A 27,442-nucleotide genomic window follows, 5' to 3' on the forward strand; every position below is an offset into this window, starting at 1 on the left:
CATCAAGATATTCATTTTGTCAATGAGCAAAAGCTTGTATCATACCGTTTTGTACATTGGCTTGGTGCACCGAGATGTGCATCTCTTAATCTGTAGATTCCGAAACACAGCATGTTGTATGTCTTCAGTGCTTTGCAGAATAAATCTCCGTAGCAGCCGCCATCCTGGTGAACAACAGAACAAAGAAACCATGATTGTGTGTTAGGTCAGTCAGGTTAGGACAATAAATGGAATTGTTAAGTTGTGAGATTCATGCGCTCTGTACCAGTCTTTTGCTTGCCAGTAAACACCAACTTTTGGCAGAGGAGACTGCAATAAAAACTGGCAGTGTTGTAAAATTATGCCAGAGTTCATCCAAGAAAAAAACAAAACAAAAAAAACTTCATTACTCATAGTTCACAAGATTAAGAAAACCTGTTAAAAACAAGGTTGGAACCAATTAGAACCAACACCATGTTGGTTCATTGTTCTCTTCAAAGCGATCTTCCCTTTCCACCCACTAAGGCTTGCTTTGCACAATCACTGTTCTTCACATCAGATTAAGGCCCGGGAGCAGCAGAGGTGGGCAGATGTGTGCTGCTGGGTAGTGGCAAAATGTGTCATCTGCACTTAAACATCCACTTACCCCTAAGTCAGCAAATGGCCCGTCGTAGAGGGCTAGCTGGGCGACGCGACACCTGTCTCTGTTGGCCAGAGTTTGCGGTGTGCTGTAGCCTCCTCTGAGAGCATTCTCTTCAGCCAGCAGACCCTCCAGCTCTGGCGTGGCTCCCCCTGTTACCAGCGTTCGAATCAGCGTGAGGATATTATCATTAAAGTATGTCTGGACAGAGAAAAAAAGGTATATGTATAAGCAGATGTCATTAGAGTCACCAGTAGAGCTGTAGCAGACATAAGTAAAAAGTGCTTAGACCTTACTACCTCTCACTACTCATTAGTTATTGAAAACATATTTTCTTCCTTACCTCTTGTGATATTTCACTGTAGGTAGTTTGGACTTTATTTACTGAAGTTATTAATCTTTAGGTTTCTGATAATAAATGAATTTATTTGAAAAGTCAACAGAAACACATCTTTGTAGAAACCACTTTGCTGTTATGGTCAATAACCCACAGATCTCAACACTGACATTTTTCACTGTGCCCGTTTCTTATAAAATATAAATTTTTTTAAATGCTGATCTTTTTATGCAATAGTGAATATTTGCTTTAAAAAAAATGATATTTTAAAATCTTTCTTTTCATGCGCCATTCACCAAGATGAATACATTAAAATATTTTTTTAAAAACTGACTTTGAAAACAGAACCATATACATGAATAAATACAACTAGATATAAGTGCAAACATGCTTTTTTGGCTTTTTTGGGGGGGTTAGTTGGTGAACCAGCCCTTTAAGTATTCAGTATGAGAAATGTTGCATTAGGTTGCACTAAAATATACATAAAATTCAAGATACATAAATCTATCAAATTTTAGAGCTACATGGTCAAGGACATTTTGCTAACCATAGTACATGTGGGATCATTGCATTAAATAAAACACTAGTACTTCCACAAAACATAATTCTTTCCTCTACGCACCCCACAAGGTCTGCTTTGACTTCCGAAACAACAATTTGACTGCGATCTGCAAGTGTCAGGTTCTCCTGTCCTTCAAGCCGATCAGAACCTGCTTTTGCTAAGAGTGAAGACAGCTGATGTCACCAGGCAGACGGGCCGTAGTGGCAGCGCCCCTCACTGGGACCCTGACAGGCCTGCAGAGCCTCATGATGGATGAGCAGTGTCCATTAGCTGGCTTCACCTCTGACCAGTGCCAGACTACAGCTGACGCCCGCTATACTCCCTGCACAGCTCAGCTTTGCACGCTACTCTAACCCCTTATTCGCAGAGAGAACTGCTGGAATTAAGCCATCACAGCACCAAAGGGAAACAACACACTTGGTCATCGGGAGAGGGAGAATTTTTCTGTAGCTTGTTTTCTGCCCATTTCATCTTTTTTCTTATCTCCGGCTCAGTGATCACAAATGACAAAACAGCATTTCTTTGGCCCCTTTCTAGCTGCACATATATCACCACTACTACACTAACTTTTAGTTTACTTTGTTAAAATAAAACTCCTGAAAGTTAAACAGTCAACACTTAGGGTGAGTGATGCCAACTATTTCTCTTCTGATGTCAGTGGAGTTGGCAGGCATATGTGATCAATGTACTGTGCCATTTCATTTACCAACTTCTGCCTACTTGAAATGCCAAAACTGCGCATCTACTTAAATTTATGTCAACACATCATCTCAGGATGTGTTTTTTTTATTATATACACCAGCTGAGTTTGTAACTTATAGGCAAGTACAGGTACATCTGAAAATTTATTGTTCTAAAGCAATTTAATTGTAAATAAGGAAAATAAGGAAATGATCTGGGTTTATTAACATAATGCAATGTCTTAACTCTACCTTAATCTACAGTCTCTACCTGAGCAACAGCATGCAGTTAAGTCTTTATGTACTTTATTTGAAACTCTTCTCTAATGAATATAGCTATTAAAGCATGCAGATGGAGAATTTCAAAAATAAAAATTGTAAAATTTAAAACAAGCACAGTGGGTTTTCAGTCTGTTTAGGAACTCACCGCACTCATCAGGGAGTCGAGTACACTGACAGCGAAGGCGGTGCCACAGGCGAAGGGCTGAGTGAGGTACAGCTCTGTGTCTGGGTCGTCATCATCATCTTGGTCCAGGAACTGAACGTTTGAGTCGTTCACTGAGAGAGGGGACACAGCCGAGTTAGAGACGGGCAGAGTGAAGTGCACACCTGAGAGTTTAATAGCATACGATACACTTCTTCTTCTTCTTTTTTTTTTTAAATGCTGAGTTACATTTTAAAAGATTAGGACTCATCTTAGTAATGGAAGAAGAAGGTCTCAGGCATATAGGTATTGCGGTATGGTTGGAGCTTCCAATATAATGCAACATCAGATGCACATTATATCTCACTGCATATATACACCACTGCACTTACTTTAAAACACAAGAAAAAAAAATAAAATTCATTTCTTCTCCAAACAATTGACATGTTTTCCACTGATCATGAAATCAAAAATTATTGTAAAATTGATGCCCAAGTTTAAAAATACTCTTGTTTTGTCCTCATATGTTTAATTGTTTGGAATGTGACAAATATGTGTTGCTGAATAAAATACCTTTTTCATTTTTTAATATGTATATTGTAATATATGTAATTCTATGTACTGTATATAACATGCAGGGTGCGTTTCATACATTTAGGCAAACCACAACTTTAGATAACCATTGAAGAAGTCCCCAATCTTAGCATCTCTGTAGCTACTATATACTCATTTTGGTTTTCCTTTTATTATTTATTATATTGCTATCCAAGGTACATAACTGCACAGAATTTCAAAATACAGTGACAGTAGCATACATAAAAACAAAAACAGATATGTATTTAAAAAAAAAAGCATATATCTATATATTTATAAGGGTTCATTAAAAAGTAAAATTTGAGACTTCAACAATGGCTACTATCTCACATGAGAAAACCATGCACTTAATGACATGCTATGTTTTTTTGTTTTGTTTTGTTTTTTAGGAAATTCCTTCTTGATGGATGTGTTTGTCACATCATCACCATTGTGGAGATACATCTCACATATTTACCTGCGCCCCGAAAGTCAAATTAAAACCAGATAACAACACACTTTTTATATTATGATGAAGAAAAACATGATCTGCACAGTCTAAATGAAACTAGCCTGATAATAAATGGATTTTTTAAAAAACCTCTTAAGTGTAATAAAAGAATGAGTTCTTGCTGCAAATCTTTTTCCCTATAATGTATTTCTAGCAGCAGTGGACAGCGATGAATCTATGAGCCAACATTACTCTAAAAGAGAGCATCACACAAGTTTTCTGTTTGACTTGTGCAGTATCTGTGCCTCAGAGTTATGGCATGAGGGAAAGAAAAAAAAGAAAAATACATTTTAAAAATAAACAAACAGCTTAAAAGATTTTGTTCGTTGTTGTTATTTTTGAAATTTGATTTCTTCCCTTGTTTCCTGTGAGCTGTGGAACAAAAATGTCAGTCAAAGAGAGAAGGGGGCTGATGCAAACGGGCCTGGGCCAACGGAGTGAAGGGGGGGAAAGCGGGAGTTAGTGTGTGTGTGGAGGTGGCAAGGAGGGGAGGTAGGGGTGGTGAGAGGCCGAGGGGGTGTTGCTATGAAAACAGCCACAAGGACAGACTGAACATGATCAAAGGCCTAGCGAAGCTCTGCAAAAACCCAACTGGAAGAAAGAAAACAAAAAAAAAATGCCCCAAAATAAATAAGAAAAATAAAAAAATCAGTAAAAAGAGGGCCAAAACAAGACAGTCAATTTCAGCCAGAACGAAGGATAAAAATGTGTTCAAAGTGAAGCCATGGGAGCGGCGAGAGCCTTGACTGCAGCCAGATAAATCAAGACAAGCTGATGAGGAGCGGAGCGACGGAGCGAGGGGGAACGAACGGCAGCAGAGGACAAAGGCTCAGCTTACCCAGCTCTGTTATCATTTGTATGCTGGTTCCACTTTTTTTTTCCTGACTGAGTGAAACCAATGGCAGTAGTTTGCCAGGTTTAGCTAATGGTGATGAGACAGTGCAGAGAGAGGGAGAAATTGTGTCGTTATTGAAACAGTTTCAAAGACTGCAGTAAAGGCATTCGGGTGTCTCGAGACTGCTCGCGTCAACTTCGGAATTACTCTGAAATATTCACGGCTGTCCGGTGTCTAAAAGTGAAGCACCCCGGATTAGAGTGCACAGTAGATACGAAGCCCGAGCTGTCACAGCACCTTGCCGCTTCAACAACAATAAATAATTTCATGGTAAAGCAGTGAGACGGATAAAGAAAAGGATCTTATCCATAAACACACCTACTTCACACGCCATGCAAACAAAATTGATCACGAAACTCAGATGAAGCGTGTTTTTTAGGTTTGAAAGTGACTTTAATATGCTTCTGGCACTGTAACCTGAACATATGACAATGTAAGTACAGCATATATTTGGCGTAAGACATGCAGCCACTCTTCCCTTTGTATTCTCTTACTTCTTCCTTTCCTAAAAGACAATGTTATCACATCTAGTGATGCTGCAGCTTGAAAATTTTCTAAGCAAAGACCATGCAGAGAGGCAACTCCAGAGCCATGAGCATTAAGGTCCAGGACAGAAGCCTTTGGCTCTAACGTGGACTATCTAGTTTTGATGATTACATATGCGGTTAGGAGTGTAATGGGAGAGGCTCAATTCAGGTAATGGCTGTGCTGGTTACAAGTAATATTAGGCAGCTTCTTTCTCTTTCTGGCCTTTTCTTAGCTGGCCTCATGCTCCATTGCTCCCTAATTGGGTCAGAGGAGACAGAGTAGCTAGTCTCTAGTGCTTTAGAAGGCCCCTCGGAGATCTGAAAGTTTCATGAGTCCCCATCACCATTGGGAATACAACCAGTGGTATTGTGATTAATAAATGGACCCATTTTGCAACCAAGGCACTTTTCCTCTTCTACCTTTTCTCTTCCCTTTTCTCCCTCTCTCCATCAGGCTGAGTTTCTCTTGTCCATTAGTGGACAAATGGCAGGAGATGTGGCTTTTGTCCCGAAAGTGCGTGTTTGATACCTTTAAGTTGAGTCACCACTTGACCAAAAAAAACAACAAAAAAAAAAAAAAAAACCTTGCAGGATCCAGTAACCCACATCCGAATATGAAGTTGAGTTGGGCAAAGCTATCAACAACATGAAAGTGGACAAAAATTCCACACCGTGCATTCTTTAGTCTGTTTGACCTCGAATGAGTTGGAACTTTTGATAGCAGAATGATGCCTGAGATTATTAGCTCTGTGTGTCTACATCTGGAAATGAATAATGAGTTGACTGGTAGTTACTGGATGTAACATGCAATGTTTGCAACTGAGGTGGGTGGAAACAGTTTTACCTAGTTCTGTGATGATGGGGATGTTGGATCCGGTGGTGACAGATGCCTGACGCACGAAGCCATGTACTGGACTGCTGTCTGGAGATGACCTGTCCATTCCAGGAGGCGTGAAACCTTTACACATTCGGAAACAAAGACATAGGCTGAATACATCAGCAGATAAAACAGCGTTATGGATCAAGTATTCAGGCTGGTCAGCAAACTTTATAGCTGATGTAAAGGGTTTAAATCTTAATATCTACTTAATACAAATAAAGTCATGTGAAAAAGAAAGTTTTCAGTTCAATGCCACCCTCACTGCTTCCACAGGCATTAAAGCCAGCCGGGTGCTGCTAATCAAATGTACCTGATTAACTGACCATCAGCAAGTGTGAGCACCTCTATAAAAACACAATTTTTGACAGTGTGCTGGTCTGGAACATTTGGGTGTGCGTTAACACAATGCCACAATATTCCCAATAGTGGACATCCCAGCATCACCCCAAGTTTAGACCAGGCAAAGCTAAAAAAAAAAACTGCATAAAACCCAAGAGCTACAGGTTTGACCCTATAGGCATCAATTAGCATGTTAAAGGTTAATGTTCATGACAATGTAAGTAGAAACAGACAGAATAAGTATGGCTTGTTTGGAGGTGCTGCCAGCAGAAAACCTCTTTTTACTATATAACAGCATAACTTCAGTTTAAGAAAGTTAAATTTAAAAAAAAAAAACAACCCAATGCTTCTGGAAACTGTCCTCTGGAAGGACAAGACCAAAGATGAGAGGTTTGGCCATAGTGTATAGCACAGAGGCAAATCTACAACAGAATGGCTGAGAATAAAATGAATCGAGGTGCAGCGATGGCCAGTTAAAGCCCAAACTGATAATAAGGAATCTATGGCAGGACCTTAAGAGACATGTGCATAAATGAATGCCTGCAAACTTCAGTGAACTGAAGCAACATTGTAAAGAAGCCTGGGTCAAACTTTTCCCACAAAGATGTAAGAGATGGATAAAGTCATGCAGAAAAAAATTACTTTAAGTTATTGGAGTTAAGATGGTTCAATAAGCTACTGAATTCACACGACTGGGCATTTAAAGAAAAAATTGTTGCTTCAGCTTCAATTTATACTAAAAAATAACTACATGATTTTGATAGGTTTCTATTATTACTATTTACATTTGAATAAATAAAATATAATAAAACAATAAAAAATTATTAAAGTTATAGCAATATGTTACTTTTAACTAATGTTTTCCTACTAATTTACTAATTATTTATTCTTTGAGCCCTAACTTACATTTTGTGGTGTTTTTTGAATTTAATTTAGTTTCACCTCAAACATATAATGCTATTACCAATGCGACTACTCTTTATGAGGCATAATAATTTAATAAACATAAAAAATCAGATTCCAACTTAAATGTCGTCACTGTGTATCGGCTTAATGTGGGTCTTACTCTTTATGACAAATAGCAAAACAAAAATGTGCAGTCTGTATGTTTTATTGTAGAAGTATCACCGGCATGAGGGCATGACCTAAAACTCTGCATCAGTACAATTACAGATGCATTCTATCTTACCCAGCATGAAGTTTTTGATGTGCACTTTATGTGCGATTCAAATGTGTGGATTGAAGAACACACACGGACACAAAGAAGGCAGCTAAGTGAAGCAGGCGCCTGCCTAAAAACTGCAATAGTGATACTGTGCTTTTAGGGGTCAGCCAAGACATATTTAGCATTCACATCCCTCCATCAACTGGCAGACATAAATTTTATATGTTGTTCATTTTGTTACAATAAAATTGGTGAAGTGGATCCTGAAAACCTTTTATCGAAAATGGTGTGGCACAGAACCATGAAATACAAGTGCAAGTGACAGGAGTATGAATTCACATGACTTCACATTTTTGCATTTCCTCAAAGTGACAAGTAAACACCTTAAATCTGTAATGCTATATGCATAATGCATCAACTGTGTTTTGACATCCATCATTTAATGCTGACTACAGCAAAATGTCAGCTTATAGTGCCACCACCAAGGAAACATAATGCAGGGAATATATTCAGGTCACAAAGTTTTAAAAGGCTTGCAAATTCTCTCTGTGTGCGAGTGTGTGCGTGCCTTTCTGTCAAGAAACTCAATGAGCTGCTTACATTACAAAAGAGATCTTTCAGCCCTTTGCAACGGAAAAGGCACCAAATAGTTTAGTACACAGCGGGAAGCACACACTGAACTGAAGCATGGATAATCATAACTTTTGTTACACCAATTATTGAACTAGGAGATAGCAGCGGTTTGACACTTCAACCAGGGAGCACAGCTCAGATAGTGCAAGCATCATTTTGTCGATGTCCATAAAGGATGATGTTTACTCCACTGGAGAGTGACAGCAAGTTTTTTGGATTCTGCCTCTAAAACGCCGCGCTTATTGTATCATAGTGAACATGAAGACTGTGGGAAGACGTAGGAGAGCGCCTTCCACTCTGCGCAGCGCAACCCCAGAAAGTGGCGTTGGTGAGAACAGGGATACATGAGGCCTGCTGTAGAGCTGCTTTCAAAACCTGTTAGGTTACAAACAGCTCAAAAGTCGTTATGCAGTGTGAGCTGGCAAAATCCAAACAGAGAGCTGAGCCTCTACTGAGCACTGAAAAACAGAAGAGCTCAAATGTGTTTTTCATATGACCCATATGAAAAACACTGTTTATCTCTAAAGAAAGACACTGTTTATCTTTATAGACTAGTCTTGTGTCCTTGTGATTGAAATAACAGTATGCTTCTTGAATTGCCTAATTATACTTAAAACAGTCAATTTTCCTCTTTTATATGTTTTATATTAATGCTAACTTTTTTTTTTTTTAATGAAAAATGAAAATGATGCCCCAAAGCAAAGACGCTGGCTTTTGCTTTTGTTAGACTGTAACTTAGTTTATTCAGCTACAATCTACAATAGATGAGTGAGATCTGGGTTACATGCCCCCTTATCCCTGTAGCCCTGCGGGCACAGCTATGCTCTGTGGTTGACTACATGCTACAGCAGCCGGGAGAAGCTCTCCCCCAGGAAAGCGCATGTTTACTTATTCATTTGCACCTCTAAATTCCACAGACAGCGTCTGAATGAGAGCATCGCTAGGAGGAAGGAATCCTCACAGCAATACCCATGATACAATAGCAGCGCCTGGTTATATGAGTGTATTTTCTTATGTATGCATGATTGCATGTCACTGTGTTTTCTTAAATGGGCCGTTAAAGTAAGACCCGGTTATTGATAATGCCAGTCTCAAACCATTGGTTTGGGTTAGAAGACATAAACCTGCGAGCTTCTGGATGGACGTGGCTTTCTGCAAGTAGTGCTCCCCAGAGTGGACGCGCTCTCAGATTTACTCCTGCCGATTGTTGCTTGCTGGCACTATTATCGACAGCGTATCGCTCACACAGGCTGGAGAAGTAACTGCATCGGCATTCTAATAAAAATGTGGATATGCCCTCCATTACGAAAAGAAAAGAAAAAAAAAGGCCTCTTGAACCTTCACTTTGATTTGTATTTACAACAGTCGCTGTGGTGGCACTAACTGCTTACCTCAAGGCATGTAGAACCTTTCAAGCTAATCATAAACTGAGGATCACCTGTTTGTGAATGTTTGTGGATAGGATGCCTTGGCATGAGTAACCGAGTGTGTTACGCACCCAAACGCGTGCGCACGCTATGAAGCACTGAGGTGTGTGCGTGCATGTGTTGCTGTTTTGTTGTGACTAATGAGGAGCAGCTGAATTGGCCTGCCTGGTGATTTGTACTAGCTGCTTAATGATGATGAGGCCTGATGGGATGCCTGGTTCGTATGTTTGTCTGCAAACATCAACAATCTGTTCCAGACGATCTGCCAGACTCCAGATCAGGGGGAACAACATCAAATGACACAGTCATGTTGATTACATCATTAAAAAGTATTATCAAAGGTTTAGCAGCATCTAATTGCCAGGGACAAGACTGAAACCATCAGAAAATTGCACGGAGTAAACACTCTTCAAAGGCTTGATGAAGGTATAAACACAATGTTTCTGTGTGTGCACATCTTCAGTTAGAGTTACAGTAATGTCAGTTTACAGACGAGACTCAAAGCAGACTTTCAGAGAATTTCAGTTATGAGCGCTTAGCAGACTCTGTGCTCGACAAACTACATCTACCCTTCCTATGTGGCCTTCTCACTGCCCTCCAGTCTTTTCCTCTTTTCCTTTTCCATTTTTTGACTACTCTCCTTTCCTCCCTCCCATAACCTGTCCCCTTTGGCCAGGAGTGTACATGGAGTCTAATGGGACACTTCTTACCTTGGGAATTAGCCTGTAAGACCCCAATGCTGTCATCAAACTGCATAGATTTGATGTTGAGTGTTGCCAAGATGCATTCCTTATCCTGCAGAGACGCATCTTCGATATTGTTCTGATTGGCTGACAGTATTACACACATGTCGCAGAGGTTGATGTTGACAGCCCTTAAATCTGCCCGACTTAATGGTGTACCCTTCAGGGCGAGGGGAACACAGAGAAAGAGCAAGACAGCGAGAGAGAGAAAGCAAAACACAGAGAACAGACAGACATGGGGGAGAGAAAAATAAATTTAAGAAGTGAGCAGAGTGGGGCTGTGGGAAATTAGTTAACAAGTATTCTTGTTTTGAGGCGATGACATTCCACTGATCTAACCGGGCGTTGGAGATTCAGAGACATGGACTAATCTAAAGGCTAGCCTGCGCTGAGGGCTGTGTTTGTGATTCTCCTCTGATCATCAGTCAAACCAGGCCTAACAAGCTCTAAGGCAGCAAGCCACGCCATCTGTGATGGGCACTGCAGCTGCAACGCTCATAAACTCCACTTTGGATATGCAGGATGTGTCACTGCTAGGGATGAGGGAGGCTCACTGAGCTCTCATGAAGTAATCATTCAACTGAGAAATGCGCGATCAAACTCAAAATGACAATCGCTTGAAAGATTTCAGCATGAGTGCAACTTAAAATGTCAGCGCCTTCTAGTTGGACAGATATTCAACATGCAGGTGAAGTAGTACACTCACAGGTAAGATGGAGACCTTGGGGAAGTTGTGTAAAGTTTCCCACTCTCTCCGAAGGTAATCCAGCGAGCCCACAAAAACTATAGGCTTTAGCTCGTGGTAATGGAAGTTGCTGGCTCTTAAAGGCATCACCAAGTTTCGCAGCCCCACTAAAGCGGACGTGACATCCCCAAATATACAGACCACTACATGGCCGCTTAGCACTGTCATGGAGGCTTCACTCCGGGTCTGTAGGGAAGAGAGGGACACGGGGAAGGGGGGGAGAGAAAAGCAGAGAATGAGGAAAAAAAGCGAAGGCAGAAAAGAGATGAGGAGGCACATAGAGACAAACACAGGTTTACAGAATAAAAATGAGTGCCGATAACAGAAAACTGGGTCAGGTGCATGAAGTTAAAACCCCCCCAACATATCTAGAGTTTAAATGTGCTTAAAGGCATCACATAAACTGTTATATATCCACATGTAATCATTTATTAACCATGTGTTTGGTTTTATTATTAGCTCTTCATTAGACAAATTAAACACGCACGAATGTAAGCTGTAAACTGTTACATTCATAAAAAAGTACAGCTGCAAATTGTATCATATTTTCAGCTGGCGGCAAATGATGTTTATCTGTGTATCTGAAACATTTTGGTGAAGCAGCCTTCATATTCCCTTGAGTTGAGTGAAAACAGCACCTGGGTCACTCGAGTCTTAGACAAAGCAAAGATATGTCGTATCTTTACTATGCACAGTAGGTGACTGCGCCTCCTACTTGATCCTACACAAACAATTTATGCACTAACATAAATGCTTTAAACCGTCTCGTTAAAGCATCTGAGCAAAGTCATGCACCGAGTGTTGAAATGCTGCTCACTCATTCCTTGGTGGATATACACATATACTGTATATATAAATATAAAAACAAACTCACCTTGAAACAACAGAGAGGCAGTGAGAGAAATTTCAATACACATTAGTATGTGATTGTGTTACTGCAGTACTGAGGGGAAACATTTGCTCCTGAGCATACTTACTAGTACCTTCTTTTTTTATATACACTATTTTTCCCCTCACTGGGTAGCAGTTACAGAACTTTTGCCCCACTTACCAGGATGACTTTTTCGATGTCTTTTGAAGGGCACCAGTGAAACATCCCTGTCGAGTCATACCTCTTCACGTTCATGTCCATATTCTCAATTTGTTCATTTCCAGGAATTAGAAGGGGATCGTGTCGACTGGAAAAGAGAAAATATTTACGTTAGGCTGTTTTGTGGCAGAAGCCAGGCAGGGTTTCTTGATATCTGTGCTGTCTGATCGTTAAAAGTCCATCTCATTCTCAGAGTATGAAACTTTCTACTGCACTGCATAACTAGAATATCTTTCCCTCCAATCTGTCTCATCCCCTATGTAGAGGCATCAGAAAAGTCAATGACCCTTGTGCTCACTGTGGTACAGAGGAGAACAGCAAGATGTGAGTACTACTGACTGAATGGCATGACAACACAAGGCCAATTACCAGCTTTTACCCTCTCTTCCAGTTCCTGACGCCATGTGGCGCAAACAGTAAAAGCTCCAACAGGCTCGCACTTTAAATATTTCAGGAATTTGCCCAATCACATTTTGCTTTCCCAGCTGATGGTCATTAATGTTTCAGCAGCATGTCACAACCAAACAGGCTAATCCACAGCAGTGGGCTGCTGAGTTTTATCTGCTGTAACACTGACCATGAAAGGGTTCCTGTCAGTGTTGTTACGCTGCCTCTCCTGTTCTTGAACTTATTCTACAAGACATGTTCTCACAGCCCCTCTGAACACGGTCCAGAAAATGTCATCAAAAACACAGAGTCAAGATAAACGGCGGAAGTGCTGTTTTCCCACAAAGGCCCCTTGTTTTGCAGCAATGTAAATGTAGTTTATTGAGAATTTAAGAAAAATTATGAAAATTCAATACTGCTGATACTCCTAAAAAAAGGGGGGGGGGAAACTGCAGAGATAGACATGTGAGTAATATGGGAGAAAATATCTCAAGAATTTGACATACATCTCTCTCAGTATCACTCTCTCTATCCTCTATCAACACTGTCATTCACTGACAAGGCTTTGATGTTGTTTCTTCCTTCAACCTGCATTTGGATTGCATGCCATCGCAGGCAAAAGTTAAAGTTAAAGAAAAAAAAAAAGCTGTCAATTAGCCACCCTCTCTCTCTCCACCTCTCTTTCCCCCCCTCTCCCCTCTATCAGTTAGAGCAGGTGATAATAACACTGACAGCATTTAGTGTTTTTACACTCAGCCTGAATCTTTCATCCAGAGCCGCGTGTTGCGCCAATCAACTCCACGGAGCCCCCCGTCACTTCAATCTGCTCAGCTCTGCTCGCCTCCACACAGGGGCTGACTGGCGCATGCAGACGGGCTGCCGCTCCACCTCTCACTGCCAAGACAGCTATCTTTCACAGAGCTGTCAGCGGTGTGACTGGCAGCCTGTCACAGGCTCCGCACACCTCCTTCCTCTTCCTTCTCCGCGCCTCGGGTTGAACCTACCACAAGGCTCAGGCAGAGCAGACATGACGTCTGTGCTACGGGGCCACGCCCAAGGGATATCAGCTGCAGATGATACTGTGACATCTTCTGCAAATGGATGCGTGTTGTCAGTCATGACCCATCGTGAAGGTTTGTGTGGGTGTGGGGTGGGATGGGATGGTGTTAGCGCCACGGCAGGAATGCGGTTCATTAGGAAATTTACAAGCTGGATTGGCTACTAATAAATTATTTAACACAGGGCTCCTAAATGTCACCCAAATAGCAAGCGAAGTGACAGATAAATGCAGATATTCTCTGCTGAGAATTTTCAGTCCTGAACAAGTAGATGCAGAATTACGTGAACTTTGCTTAATTTCTAGCATTGTACCAGAATGCAAACTAAATGTTGTGCTCGGTGAAATACAATATTTTATCAGATGCACTTTTATGGAGGACAAACAGTATTTCCCTTACAGCATGTCTCACTCCGGTGCCTCCCTCCCTCCCTCTCTGTCTCTTTCTTTCTCTCGTACCCTCTCCCTCAGTATATTTCAAACAGAGTTGAATTATTCCAGTGTATCACTCTGCAGTCACAAAGCTGGGGATGGGCGTGCTCCCCCAATCCCTCTCTGCCAGACTACGAAGGCAGCTTCTTGCTTTGAAAATTTTTCCCATCATGCAAACTGACAAAGGCATGCTTTTCAAAAGCCCACAGCCAATCTGTTGATCATTATTTATTTACAAAGGCCTTCAGGCTGCGAGTCCTGTAAAAACCATACTTGATACGTATGTTCGCTCTCTTGCTAGCTCTCCACTGTGTTTTCCCCCTTCTTGCTTGTTGAATAAAGTATCCCTAAGGCTACCTCAAACAATCACTTTTCATTCTGCATAAAATCCACCTCGCAAAGCACAACGGTTTATATAATATATATGGTCTTATATGTTGACAGGGGCAGCTGTGAAGGGGTGGAGGGAGGGACTGTGGACTGCGATGGGTAATTTGATGTTCTGCTAAAGGCTAATACTTGGAGGGGAAAAAAAGAAAAAGCTACACCTATAACAGAGGACCTGTCATCCCAGCACCCAAGAGCCAGCAGAATACAGAAGCAACCCTAAAGCAGAGAAAACTTTGACACCGCTTTGAAGCGTTTTCAAAACTGAGTAAATAACTCGCAAGGATTATTATCACTGCGAGATCAAAGCGCAGATGCATATATTACATGGCAAACGGGGACTGTCTTCTAAGCAGAAAAGGAAGAGAAGAAAAGGTTTTGTGCTTTAAGTTAGGCAAACTAAAGAACCTTTTAAAACAAGCAGTTATCTGGAAATGTGCCAGTGTCTCGTTGTTTTTGTAGCAGTTTGCTCCCTCTGAGCAAGGGCATCTGAGCTGATGCTCTGCTGCGAAATAGACTGAAGGGTATGACTCTGTGTTGGGCTAATGGTTTGGCAAGTGTGAAGGCTTATTAAGTGCTTGTTTTGTTGTGAGGGGGAGGCCGACAACTATACTGGACAAAAATCACATAGGCATGCCAGTGCAGTAGGAGGATTGCTGCCTGAGGGAAACTAGCAGGGCTAACGTACACGGCACTCAACCAGAATGGTACAGTAATAAGTGAAAACATTATGCAGTGTATGAAAGAGAACAAAACAGAACTACTTTGTATAATAGCTCATATTTATATTGACTTTATTTGGAAATGTTAACTATTCCACCTTAGAGTTTGCTTATTTTTTAAAGGGTTTAAATTCCATAAATAAGATTAAGATTATATATATTACGAGGTCTCTCTTTAGAGTTCCTTAATGTAAACCCTCGCTCTCATTAGGAGACGAGCAGTGTAGCTATGAGTGTTTCTGTCCTGTTAGATCTTCGCCACCGTGCCTTCATCCCGCCGTCCCAACCCGCACAGCTCGGCCTCCCTGCATTTTCCTCTCAGTCGTGCGTCTAACCCCGCCTTGCAGTCAGAGGAGCACAAAAACCTACCCTTTTTATCTTTCAAAATCAATTAACAGCAGTTTAATTCCAAAGGACAGGATAAAAGGAAGGTAATATTTGAATTCATATTTGATTGTGACGATACATCTCGCATATGGCCTTAAGTACCAGATACACTACTCACAGGGGTTCCCACAATAGACGAGTAGCCCGAGGGCAAAGTAACCATGCAGGTCTCTCTGATTGGTTGGTGGTGTCATTAGTGCCAGCATTGTTTAAGGAGTACATGTGGACCAGAACGGAGGAGGTGACAGCTGGGTCTTTAAAGCCAGAGGAGTTTTCAAACGGCTCCTCACAGCCGCTTTTCATGACAGAAATATTATTTCAGCTCTGTCATTAACAGCTGACAGCATGCCATCCTAAACAGCCAGCACCTAACAGGGCATTTCTCTTCTCTTTTTCACTCACAGAGTTTCTTACCTCCCTCTTCTGCCACCCCTAATTTGCCCCCTCCCATCCATCCAAACTCCCACCATCTCACCATCAGCAGCATACGCCTCTGAAGTATCTCTCAGACACATACCCCCCTCCCCATGCTCCCTCCCATCTTCCTTATATCTGTCTTCCTCTCACTCCCAGTTTGAAGGCTGGAAGAAGAATAAAATCAGCATCTCTTACCTCATCATTTTGGGCGAGCAGTTGGGTGAGTTTCGCATCCCTCCGTTGCGCTGCTTTTTTTTGGGCGAGAGCGTTGACGGATGCTCGTCTTCGACTGAAAACACATGCGCACAATGTCAGAGCAGAGACAGACGGTTCAGAAAGAGAGCTGGACCTGACATGAAAATAGGCAACAATCAATCAATCATTCAATGCAAACCACAAAAAAAGAAACTGAACGCAAGAAAAGGAAAATTAATAATTCAATGTGTCAAAATGGAAGGGAAATAAAAATAGAGAGAGAAAATATTAGTAATGGACAAATGATTAAATCTGAAAAAAGCCGGAGGAAACCACGGAGAGAAAACAATTCCTGACCTAAAAGGAAGGTTTATTTAAAAAATAAGAATTTTTTTTTTAAATGTCCCCCATGTTGTGGCTATACTAAGGTGCAATATTGCACATCCTCCACTGACACTTCACTGCGTCTGTTCACCCACCGAACTCTGCAGGCGGTTGGACCTCTAGCAGTTTACATCCAAGTGACCATGCTTACCTAAAGCATTAATTGCAATGTGATGCTACAGACTGTTATTGTCACTGGGGCATGGGCAAAAGCAATGACAATGATATAAATACAGGTTATGGAGATGAATTTTGAGTGCGTAGTTGACTTCCTAATGAAACTACTTGAACCCCAACACTTGTGAAAACTTGTGTCGGATTAAATATACAGCGTCTTTGTTTCATGTTTTGCTGAACAATGCTGTGTTATTTTATAGTCCTCTTTTGTTTGTTTTTTTAAAGATTATTTGATCACATTTGAACTCGGTTTTCTGTCAGCCATGCTTCGCTAGGTTGAAAAAAAAAATCATCTAAAAACAAAAACACTGTTTCTGAAACTTTACTTGAGTCCCAGCCAGACAGAGAGAATGAGAAAGAGCAGCCGGAGTGAGTCCAGGCCCAGCTGTCTGAAGATTTCAGTCAAGCTAACAGTAGTCTGATCTTCTTCACTGTCTGTGAGTGTCAAGAGCTTTCAGACAGGCACCCAGATACTCTTATCCAATCTACGCTCTCCCAGCGCAAATGTCAAGTGCACCGTCACTTCAAACCCGCATTAGTCCTTTGGTTAGAAATCAATAACACAGCATGATATTAGTGCAAATCAATGTGCGCGCTGCAAGCCGCGGTTATTCCAAGCATGTTGAATTTCATTATTCTCTGAGCACCCATTCTATGCTGTCACCTAATTCTGCTAATAAAAGATAAGAAATATGGCTTTGCCTTCTAATAAAATGTCATTCTCTGACATTTCCTTTATGCAATTGGGCAATCAGAATAGCTAATATCACAAGCATTTTACACTTTACAAATAATTCTCTCTCTGATGTACTTTGAAAATACCACACAGCAGAAAGTATGCTTTCCTTGCTATACCATTTGACAAACTCCTCTTGGTTTAAACTTAATTTTTTAACATTAAAACAATTGAACTTTTTGCTTTCACGGACACCACGCTGCATTTCCCCACTACATAATGATATTAGTGCAAAATCCCTGAGCTCACAACACCTAGAGCCACTTCTGAAATAGCACGTTGTCTACAGTAAATTCACCTGTTTTATCCCGGCGCTTAAAAGTTATCTCATATAGACAGTAGCAGCCACTGCACTAGCAGCCAGATCTGTGCAAAGCAGCAGAAGAAACAACAGCAGCAGCTCCAGCAGAGTGAGCCGTCATGCAGCAAACAAGACAAAATGAAGAGACGGGACAGCATTACTGACTGATGCATCCCGCTAAGGGGCCAACCTACAGTGCCTACTGTGACTGAGCAGCATGGCATTACTGGGGTGGCAGCGGTATTTCACTGGCAGACTGCGGGCCCGGTTCAGTCGACTTTCAGCCAGGGATCTGGTCGCCACGTCTCCTGGACCCGAGATACTGAAGCGCAATTGCGAGGGGTCGTCCCCGGGCCCCAGCCGCATGTGGAGCAGGCATCCTTTACGGTTATTAACGAGAGGGATGTTGACTGTGCCAGGGCTGACCAGGGGGTCCTGGCTGGGGTGCAGGGCATTGGGAAGGAATACATTTGAGGTGATGGAGGTGGAGATGCAGCCGGTGGTTTTAAGTGTTCTGTTTTGAAAAGGCGGTCTAACTTCATCCGTTACTGTCAAATAGTGGAGAACAAAGAGTGTGAAAACGCCTGCTTTAAATGCTCAGAAATGACTGAGAAAAGAAGTGTTATTGTATTTCAAATTAGATTTTGTTAAATAGATATTTCAGGGTAAATTCCATAAAACAATCATTATTTCACAGTATGTTAAAATGAATATCTGATCACTATTTAAGAAAAAATGCAATTTAAGTTTTGACTGAACCAGCTTAAAGCAAAAATATATTAATAATAATGTTAATAAATAAAGGCAGGAACCATGTAGAATTTCCTAAAAATAGTTGAAGCCTTCTTAATTTGCTTTTCATTTGTGTTAAATTCATTAGAAGCCTCTTAACTTTACTTCTCATTTGTGCTGCGCTCGGGTAGAACAAAGCAGAGGCATGGCTTGGCTAAAGCCAGTCAAAACCAATTAGATATTGTCACTTCAAGTGAGCGTGGCACACCACAATAATGTCAACAAATAGAACTAAATATTTATAATATTATAAATTCAAAACATCTAATCATTAAACATGTATTGGATTCCTTTTGGATTATGTACACAAGTGTGATTTAATTCCGCATGAAAAATGTTGAAAAACAGAGCATTTGGAATTTTCACTATTACACTAAATCGCTTGAGTATGAGAATAAATACTCGCATATGTACCAAATATGTTCAGCAAGTCGTTTCACCAAACTCACAGAAACACACACTCACACACAGTCCATCTGTGGCTGCAGAGTCAACCTGCATGTTTGTATGTACTGAAAGGGTCATGGCACACTGTAGGAAGACAGCAGTGGGAGATGAGTAAAATATCTGGTTGCAAAGTTGACTTGGAGAGGCGGAGCCCTTTTCCTCCCTTTGGTTGAAGGGTGGTTGGTTGGTTGTTTGGAGGAGAGAGCATGCTTGGGTGGCCCTGGGCGATAAACAGACGTTTATCCCAGCCGTCAGCTGCCTCCTTGATTTACAGGGCGCCACCGATAGCTCCTGGATTCATCTGGCCCTTGTCAAACACGTGCAGCGTTACAGAGTGTTCACCCGCCCTGGCAGGTCCACTGTGCATCCTGAACAACCCAGACGGCAACTGTCCCTTCTTGAAATGATAATCACATGACGGTACTGTCCTGCATGCAAGCCTTATCAGATCGCCGTGACCCAATGTAAACTGGATGATGAGGCAGAGGAATAACAAGTAAAAATGTTTACTTTACTATGTGAGCTAAGCTGGCTTTGCCTTTACAGTGTTTGCTGCATGAGCGAGCTTTGTTCTTCAGCTGCATTGCAACTGCATGAAAGAGCTTTTTAAAGCCATGCATTGTGGTCTTTACAGTTAAAAAAGGGAAGAAAAAAAAACTTATGATTACTGCGCTTCCTTTTAGTTTGCTTAACAGGTGAGGCAGCCATTATTTAATAAAGGAAACCAAAAAAAAGCCCTTATTGTCAGTATGCCTAATAATAACAAATACATTTAAAATGTAGACACAAAGTGTTAGAGGTGACAAATAACATTTCAAAAGTGAAATGTATTCTTAACCAGTAAAATAAAGGAGGGGGGGGGGGGGGAGTCATTTAACAATTATTTACCAAAGATTTACCTATATTGCAATCAGCTTTGAATCGAACGCCAGCCTCTTTATGGCTTCCACTGTTTCCTGGTGTTGTAGCGCCATCTGCTGCTACATGCAGCACAATACAAAAAGAATATTTCATGGATCTACATAGTGTTATCAAACACAAAATGATCTCAGTACTTTAGTTTGCTGTCAAAATATGTTAAAATGATTTTATCATATTTAAGTTAAATATAAATAAACTGGATATTTTAAAAGAAACACTGAAAGTTTTTCAAAAGTTGGTTTCCTTTTTTTTTTTTTTTTTTTTTACAGTAAAAATACAAAAATACTTAAGCAAAGCATCGCTACTAAGAATGTTATATGACATGCTGAGGGAGCTATACTCTATACACAAAGCTATGGCAGAAGGACAGGGAAACACACTTACGTGATCTGACAAATCCGTTATACTTATATTTGGCTGGGGAGGATGCAAAGACAAGTGGCAGGTCACACACAAGGAGAGAGGGTGTAATGAAAGAGACACATTAGGAAAGACATCAACATAAGAGCCGTAGATGGAAATTAAATCAAATGTAAATCTGATGTTGTCTCACCAAAAGGTATGAGGGCACAAACCAAAAAATGAAAGTATAAATAATTAAAAATCACTGTAAAACCCTAATGGTGGCACTGATTACAGTATGATGTGATGGCACATAAAAGGCAGACAGATGAATGAAAGAACTGTCCATTCACAGAGTGAGCCATGCTTTTAGGAAAGTGTACTACACCTGTAATGAGATGTAATGACGGTCTAATGGCTGGTTTTAATACATTTGAAAAAAAAAAGGAAAGAACTACATTACATGTCACATCATTTCCGTGTAGATTTAGCAATTCCATTTTTTCCCCATTTTATAATAGAGTTTCGTGGGGGGTTTTTATATCTAAAAATGATGGGAAGTGTGAGGCGGAACAAATAAAGCCACAATGGGAAATAAAGAAAACGAATACATACTTCAGTGCATGTATAAATCCAAAACAGACAACAGCTGCTCAAAACAGCTGCGCTAACAGAGCACTAATGCATAGATACCTGATTTTCGCATGCAGTCCAGAAGTCTTATACAAATAGAGATTTTAAAAATTAGGGGTTTTTTTTTTCATAACTTGAGCTCAGTGCACGATCTTTGGGGTTGTACTTTTAAAGGGTTCACAAAGGTCTCCACTTTTGCCAGTGCAGTTAATTCTCTGGTAATTACAGTTTTTGACCTTGACCAAGAAGATATTAAAGACCGGTACCACTAGAACTACTAATGTAGTAAGCACTTGAACTCAGAGCTGCTGACACTCCCCACTCTCTCCCAGAGTATCTTCCAGCAGTAAAGGTCACAGTGAGGGCCCAGGGCTGGCCTATAACACAGATCCTCAAAAAGAGACCCACAGTGGCCCTGGCATCTGTCTCTAGCAATCTGCCCGCACCGCAAAGGCGGCAGACTAACTGGCTAGCATCTGGGGCATTGCGAGGCGGCGTAGGACAGGGTGGGTGGGGGAGGGTGGTCGAGGGGGTGGAGGTCTGCCTGGTGGACAGGAGCTGTCAGGGCAAGTTTGGTGATGAACCAGCAGGGCTGGGAAAATGCAAACATAATTTCTGTGTCAGGATGGATAAGGTCCCCAGCAATGAGATGCAGATTCACACACATGCATAGACACCGAGATACAAGTGCATGTTGTTGCGCACACAAGATGTGCACATGCGCACATATACACAGCCCAGAAGGTTGTGGACAAGCCGAAACCATCTCCCTAACCCCAGGCCCACATCCCTTGTCCAGAGCTTAGCAAACCAAGTTGAAACCTCTTAACTGACTAAAGATTTTCTAAAATAGTGAAAGTCAAGTCACAAAAAAGACTTGTTTCATTTACAGACAAAAAAACCTCTTGATGTAGCCAAAGAATTTAGAATAAAGTAATATGTTAACTGCCTATAATAAAAAAGAACAATGGAGAACTACATTTTTCTAACCACTTCATCTGCATACATATCATTACTCATTTAATGAGTTTGTGTTAAAAGTTGCCATAATAAATATTGTATTAGTCGTTAAAGCAGTTTACAGTTGTATACTTCTGCCATCCTAACTTGCTGATAGCTGTCTGTGCTACACACAGACATGTGGCCCTAATTTGGCACGTGTAGGAAAACAGCAGCTTAAACGAAGCAGTGCTATCCAAGAGATCAATAATCAAAGTGCAAGAAAAAAATTAGTTCAGAAGCGTATGAAGTCATCGTGGATAAAGATGTCTTATCCTCTCAGCCTGGTGGAAAAAAAAAAAAAAGAGGAAATAGGGAAAGGAAATCCAACAATCCCTGACTGACAAAGCCCAATGCGCTCCTTCACTAAACTCACTTTGTTCAGATGAAGTCAGGGTTAAAAAGAGAAAGAAATCTAAGACAGAGGAGGCTTTCCTGAAATCCTACAGGGGGTTGAGGGAGAAGTGAGATCAGTAACCATGTAATGGCCAGTAATTGGTACCGAGGGATATCAGCGCAGGCCCAACTACAAGAGGCCAAGCCAAACTCATCATGGCATGTTTGACACTAATCTAGGCTGAGTCGGCAGACGGTGGGAGAATGTTGAGAAGGAAATCAGATCTGTATGTCTGAACCCAAGGCTTTGATAGCTAGGCCTACTGCTGCCATGTCTAATTGACAAACAATTTAGTATTTCCCATCCACTCAAAAGGAAAACAGATTTAAGGCGATCTTCTAGGAGCCTCGGGCCTCTTACCTTTCCTTTATCAAGCCAGAAGCACTTTTTATAGTTTCCTTTTTGATTTTAATTTCTCCTTCTCTTTGCTGTTCCTTTATCTATTTTCTTGTACTCTTCCCAGCTACATAAAGCATTCTTTTTCTCTCATTTGATTTTTTCCTCCTTCCTATTTCACTGCCACGTTCCTACCGTATAAATGTGACAAACTATCAATGGCTGCAGGACAGATGAAGTGCAGGAAATACAAGTCTGAACAATACAATTAATGTGGGGGGGAAATGCATGTATGTTTTCTTAACCGTTGCATAAGTAAAATTTGATTTCAGTTCCATTATTATCTGTGCCCTGCTCATCATTTTTAAGACCTGGCAAGATGATAGAGGCTTAAACGGTATTTCATTTATGATTCATTTAAAATCCACATGAAAGCAAAGCCAAAATCTTAGTATAGTTTCTCATCAAGGTTAAAAGAAAATGCAGAAAAAAGCAAAACCTACGTCAACTGAAAAGTGTACAAACTTAAAAAAGGATTAACTCAGAGGTTTGAAAGAGTCTTCAAAGTAAATGTACAAAAGGCACAATTAACAAATGTTATCATTAAAATGCAGAATAAAATCTTTCATTTTTGTGTATTCAGACATCTTACCTGAAACAGTTAAAAAGAGACATAAAACACCACGCTCCAACAGTGACATTATCACACGACTGCATGACTGGTGCCGCATGCGGGAGCCACATGTCTAACATCTACAGTACTTACAGCACCACCACTGAGCCACGTCACCACTTATCAACCACACATACTATAAATCAAAGAAAATCTAACCAGATATAGAGAAAGAGAGAGATAGATACAGAAAAAAAAATAAGATCAATATAGAAAAAAAAATGTAAAACAACACAGAAACACATAGACCACGGGTACACAAACAATGGGGTCACAATAAACAAATTACACCTCACGCACGCACGCACGCACACACGTACGGTATGGTACACGGTACGATACACAGAGCACACACCACAGACACGTAACAGCATGTGTTGGGCGGTGTAACTTACAGGCACGTAAAGTGGTTGCGCAATCATGAACAGAGACAGAGGAAAGTGGGTAGGCCCTCTGAAGGGTGTCCATGTTACTATGTACACTGCCTGACATGCAAGAGCAGTCTTGCTCTGAACGGCCGCAATCAAAACAACATGCCAGTTTCATTCGTTTGTAGACGGACATCTTGGCTACAGTCATGTTTTGGGATGAGAGGAGAGGAAAAGCAGCAGGTTAATGGCAAAAGGAGAAATATACATCTAGGGGAAGTCGGAAGGTAACTTCATCAGAAAGTGCAAGCCTTAGTCACCTGCTCCCACAGGCTTGAGCCCCAAGTTATATTAACAAACTCCAAGAGTTACATTTACCTTAACAAGTCAGCCGGCACATTTCATTTTGCCATTTTAAAAGTGTCTCTAAATTGGACACATTATCTATTATTATAATATTATCAATTAAAAATACAACAGTCATAATGCTGGTGATTCTCTTAGGAGTTCAAGCTGTGCGCTAAGGCTGTAACAAGTCAAAAAGGCAAAATTATAACAGTGGGAAAGAGAGGTGGGGAGAAAGGGAAGAGGGTAGGGAGGCATTCGGGGAAGAAAGGCATGAGCAATGTCTTCAGCAGCAAACCTCATACAATGTTTCATACATTTGTACATCCTCTATCCATTTGGCTAAAGGAGTGGATCACGTACCTGTATCCCATCATGCAGCTGTAGCGGTTCTGTCCAAGGCATCACACTAGTCTACTGGCTAGACTGGCTAAATCATGCTATATTCAAAACCTGTAATTTCACTGCTGCACTCCCCAAAGGGACTTCACTCTGATGTGCATGTGCTTAAACGGTATTATTACACGCTAAAGTGTTAGTTACACAGTTGTTGTTTTGATGTAATTTGAAGTCATGTTTGAAGATACAAATGGGAAGTATAATTCACAAGAAAATGAAGAAATAACCATTAATTTGATCCTCTACTTAATATCCCCAAATTATCAATTGTTTGCAGTGTGCCTGATTTTAAACACTAGTTTGTACCTGGGAAATTCTGAATTTCCGTTTAAAGAATTTATCTAATGTTCTCCGTATACCATAAATTTATAACCATTCACGGGCCATTATAATTAGAGATGGCACGATACCACTTTTTTATGTCCGATACCGATACCGATATCATAAATTTGGATATCTGCCGATACCGATATGAATCCGATATAGTGTTTTTTAATCAACAAAACTGTTTTTTAAAATATCTTGCTGCATTTTGCAAGTCTGCAAGTTCATACTCAAGTTTAAAACAACAACTACACTAAAGCTATTCTGTTATACCTGTGTACAAAAAAAAAATTTAATAGTTCAGCAATACTGATCAATCTAATAAACTTAGACCTACACCATCCTCCCTATTCTGGTATTTTAAAGAGTACTTAGCGTAAATATTAAGCAACCTAACTAATAGGGTTCCAACTCCCAGCAACAACAAAAATAATTAAATAAAAAATAGGGAACCACCCCTCATGCGCCACCTCATGATGCTTAATCGACGTAATCAACCTTAATTTGATGCAGTGTGAAAAAAAAATGCACAGAAATCAATTATTTTTCAAGAAATATTAAATAGATTCAACATCTTTCTTCAACAAAATTGCAGACTGCACAGATGGTACCTTCCCAAAGGAAAAAGTACTATAGCTTACTAGGGTATATATATTAGACTTAATAGTCACTATATACAGTAATTGACTTCTATTCATTTTACATCAAATTAAAACTTTGTGTGTCAGATAATTATTTATTAAAAGCTAGACATTTTAAATGAGAATAAGAAAGAAAAGTATGTCTTTGTGCCCCCTTTTCCCTGTTAATGCCCTATCGGCCCCCCTGGCTAAACTTTGCTAGATCCGCCCCTGCACAGTTACCAGCGTCAGCTACGTAGAAAAAGATCCTCGAGTAGAAAGTAATATTAAATACATTCTAACAACAGCTTATCAAGCTTAAACGTGCTGCTGTTGTTCAGCCGCTGGTTTCCTCTTTCTGGTGCAAAGTGGACCAAAAACAAACGAGAGACAGACTCGCGACAGAAAAGCCGATCAGCTGATCATTTAAGCAGTTTCACGATTGAAGTAGCAGCAAGAAGAGGCAGTCGCTCGTTAAGCTTAACGCAGGAATGCTTTACAAACATTCAGAGATGGACTTACACACTTGCTTTACTTCTCTCGGGGATAACTTTGTCGGAGATGAAATGCCAGGTTGCTAGCGAAGCTCCAAATGCTATCCAGACCACCGACAGGTCCCGCATGCCACAGCCGCTCTATCACGTGATGCATACTGCTCCGACGTGCTAACGTTCTGAGGTGAGTTACGGCGTGTTGCAAGTTTTGTGAGGTGCTTTCGTGATATTTAATGGATCGGATTACATTTTTTATTTTTCTCCGATATCCGATCCAGTCATTTAGGTCAGTATCGGACCGATACGTAATATCGGATCGGTCCATCTCTAATTATAATACATGTAATTTTGTCTTTCAACCAACCAGCAAAACTGGTTCCCAACTAGCGTTTCCAACATACAATATAAAAGCATTTGAGCATTTACATACACCTACGTTTTTGTTTTTTTCAAGCTCGCTGTTGTGTGCATCAATTCAGCACATACAGCCCAGTGAATCTTTCAAATGGTTCCAGTCCACTTATGTTTCTTTTCAATCATCGCCCAAGTAGAAAACAGGCAAGATGACGATCTGGTGTGCTAATTAAGTAAAAAAGGATGTAAAAGTAGTATTACGCCAGACAAAAGTTTTAGCTACAAAAGTCAGCCTACAGCCAAGTGTATGTGTGAGTGGTGTGTGAAGCCCTTGAACCCTGAGGGAAGCGGGAGTGAAAGTCCCCAGAGTAGCATCTCTAGATTGCTGTGACTCTGGACAGAAACAGTCCCTGGTCCCCATTCTCTCATTGCCAAGGTGTAAACAGACAGCAGACTAATACTGTCTGGCACCTTTCAGCATCTTTGACTCTGACTCACATTGGAAAATAAGACCTTGAATGAAGTAATATGTTTTCAGCTCCTGGCCAAGGAAAGAATGGGAAACACAGATCATATCCCATAAGATGAATGCATCAGGGACTGCTGTATCCTGTGACATGCATATGTGCCTTACTAGCATGTGGAAAGCATGCAGGAAATGTAGCTTAAGTCCTGGCAACAAGGAGAAGTACACAGATAACTGTTCACAGTAATGAAACAGTTTTGGGAACATGGCGGACAAGTGCAGTGAGGCCGTCAGGTCATGCTGAAGTTTCTTTGCTTCGGTGTTTTTGTTTGGGCGCTTGGAACATATTATGTGGGCTCACTGGCAACTTTATTAGGTACACATGTGAAATCTAACATAACCTAATACAACAGCTCTGCTGTAAACTCTGCTTTTACGAGGCTTCTTTATTTTTTAAGTAAACGTGAGTTGTCACGTTCTGGCCTGTAAACATGTTCAGTCTTTAACCCTCTTTGCATGTAATCAAGTGGACAAATGGAGTAAGATGAAGAATTGAAATAAAAGTAGACTCTATGGCAGAGCTGTTGTATTGGTCTGCATTTAGCGTCACAGGTGTACCTAATAACAGCAGCCCATGAGTGTGTATACCACAATGTAGACTTCTGACAAATGGAAGGGGAGCAATGGAAGACAGAAGACACATACACGCACACACGCACACACACAAAGACAATGTATTTTACTTCTGACTTCACAAATACCTAGATTCTGGTTTAGGATGACAAGGTGTCCATTTCAGG

The 27,442-nt window shown here is 40.8% G+C and overlaps 1 protein-coding gene across 6 annotated transcripts in view; it reads right to left on the reverse strand.

Annotated features, from left to right (window-relative positions):
* Window positions 1-27,442, reverse strand: part of kcnma1a (potassium large conductance calcium-activated channel, subfamily M, alpha member 1a) — a 149,125-nt gene that overhangs the window by 6,574 nt on the left and 115,109 nt on the right. For 2 of the 6 annotated variants that reach the window (XM_085369804.1, XM_085369806.1), the window contains exons 19-27: window positions 23,668-23,841; window positions 16,135-16,228; window positions 12,112-12,238; window positions 11,022-11,246; window positions 10,283-10,475; window positions 5,973-6,086; window positions 2,626-2,756; window positions 626-820; window positions 46-164 (exon numbers count right to left, since the gene is read on the reverse strand). In XM_085369804.1, coding sequence (XP_085225930.1) covers window positions 46-164; window positions 626-820; window positions 2,626-2,756; window positions 5,973-6,086; window positions 10,283-10,475; window positions 11,022-11,246; window positions 12,112-12,238; window positions 16,135-16,228; window positions 23,668-23,841 — 1,372 coding nt within the window. Of the gene's footprint in view, window positions 1-45; window positions 165-625; window positions 821-2,625; window positions 2,757-5,972; window positions 6,087-10,282; window positions 10,476-11,021; window positions 11,247-12,111; window positions 12,239-16,134; window positions 16,229-17,926; window positions 18,281-19,870; window positions 19,952-20,276; window positions 20,310-23,667; window positions 23,842-27,442 lie in introns of all 6 variants that reach the window. The other 4 variants (XM_085369805.1, XM_085369801.1, XM_085369803.1 and 1 more) reach the window with 3 other exon arrangements.

Source organism: Diplotaxodon limnothrissa, linkage group LG13 (assembly GCF_057381915.1).
Source record: "Diplotaxodon limnothrissa isolate DT_005_m linkage group LG13, D_limnothrissa_male_GT1.1, whole genome shotgun sequence".
Lineage (NCBI taxonomy): Eukaryota > Metazoa > Chordata > Actinopteri > Cichliformes > Cichlidae > Diplotaxodon > Diplotaxodon limnothrissa.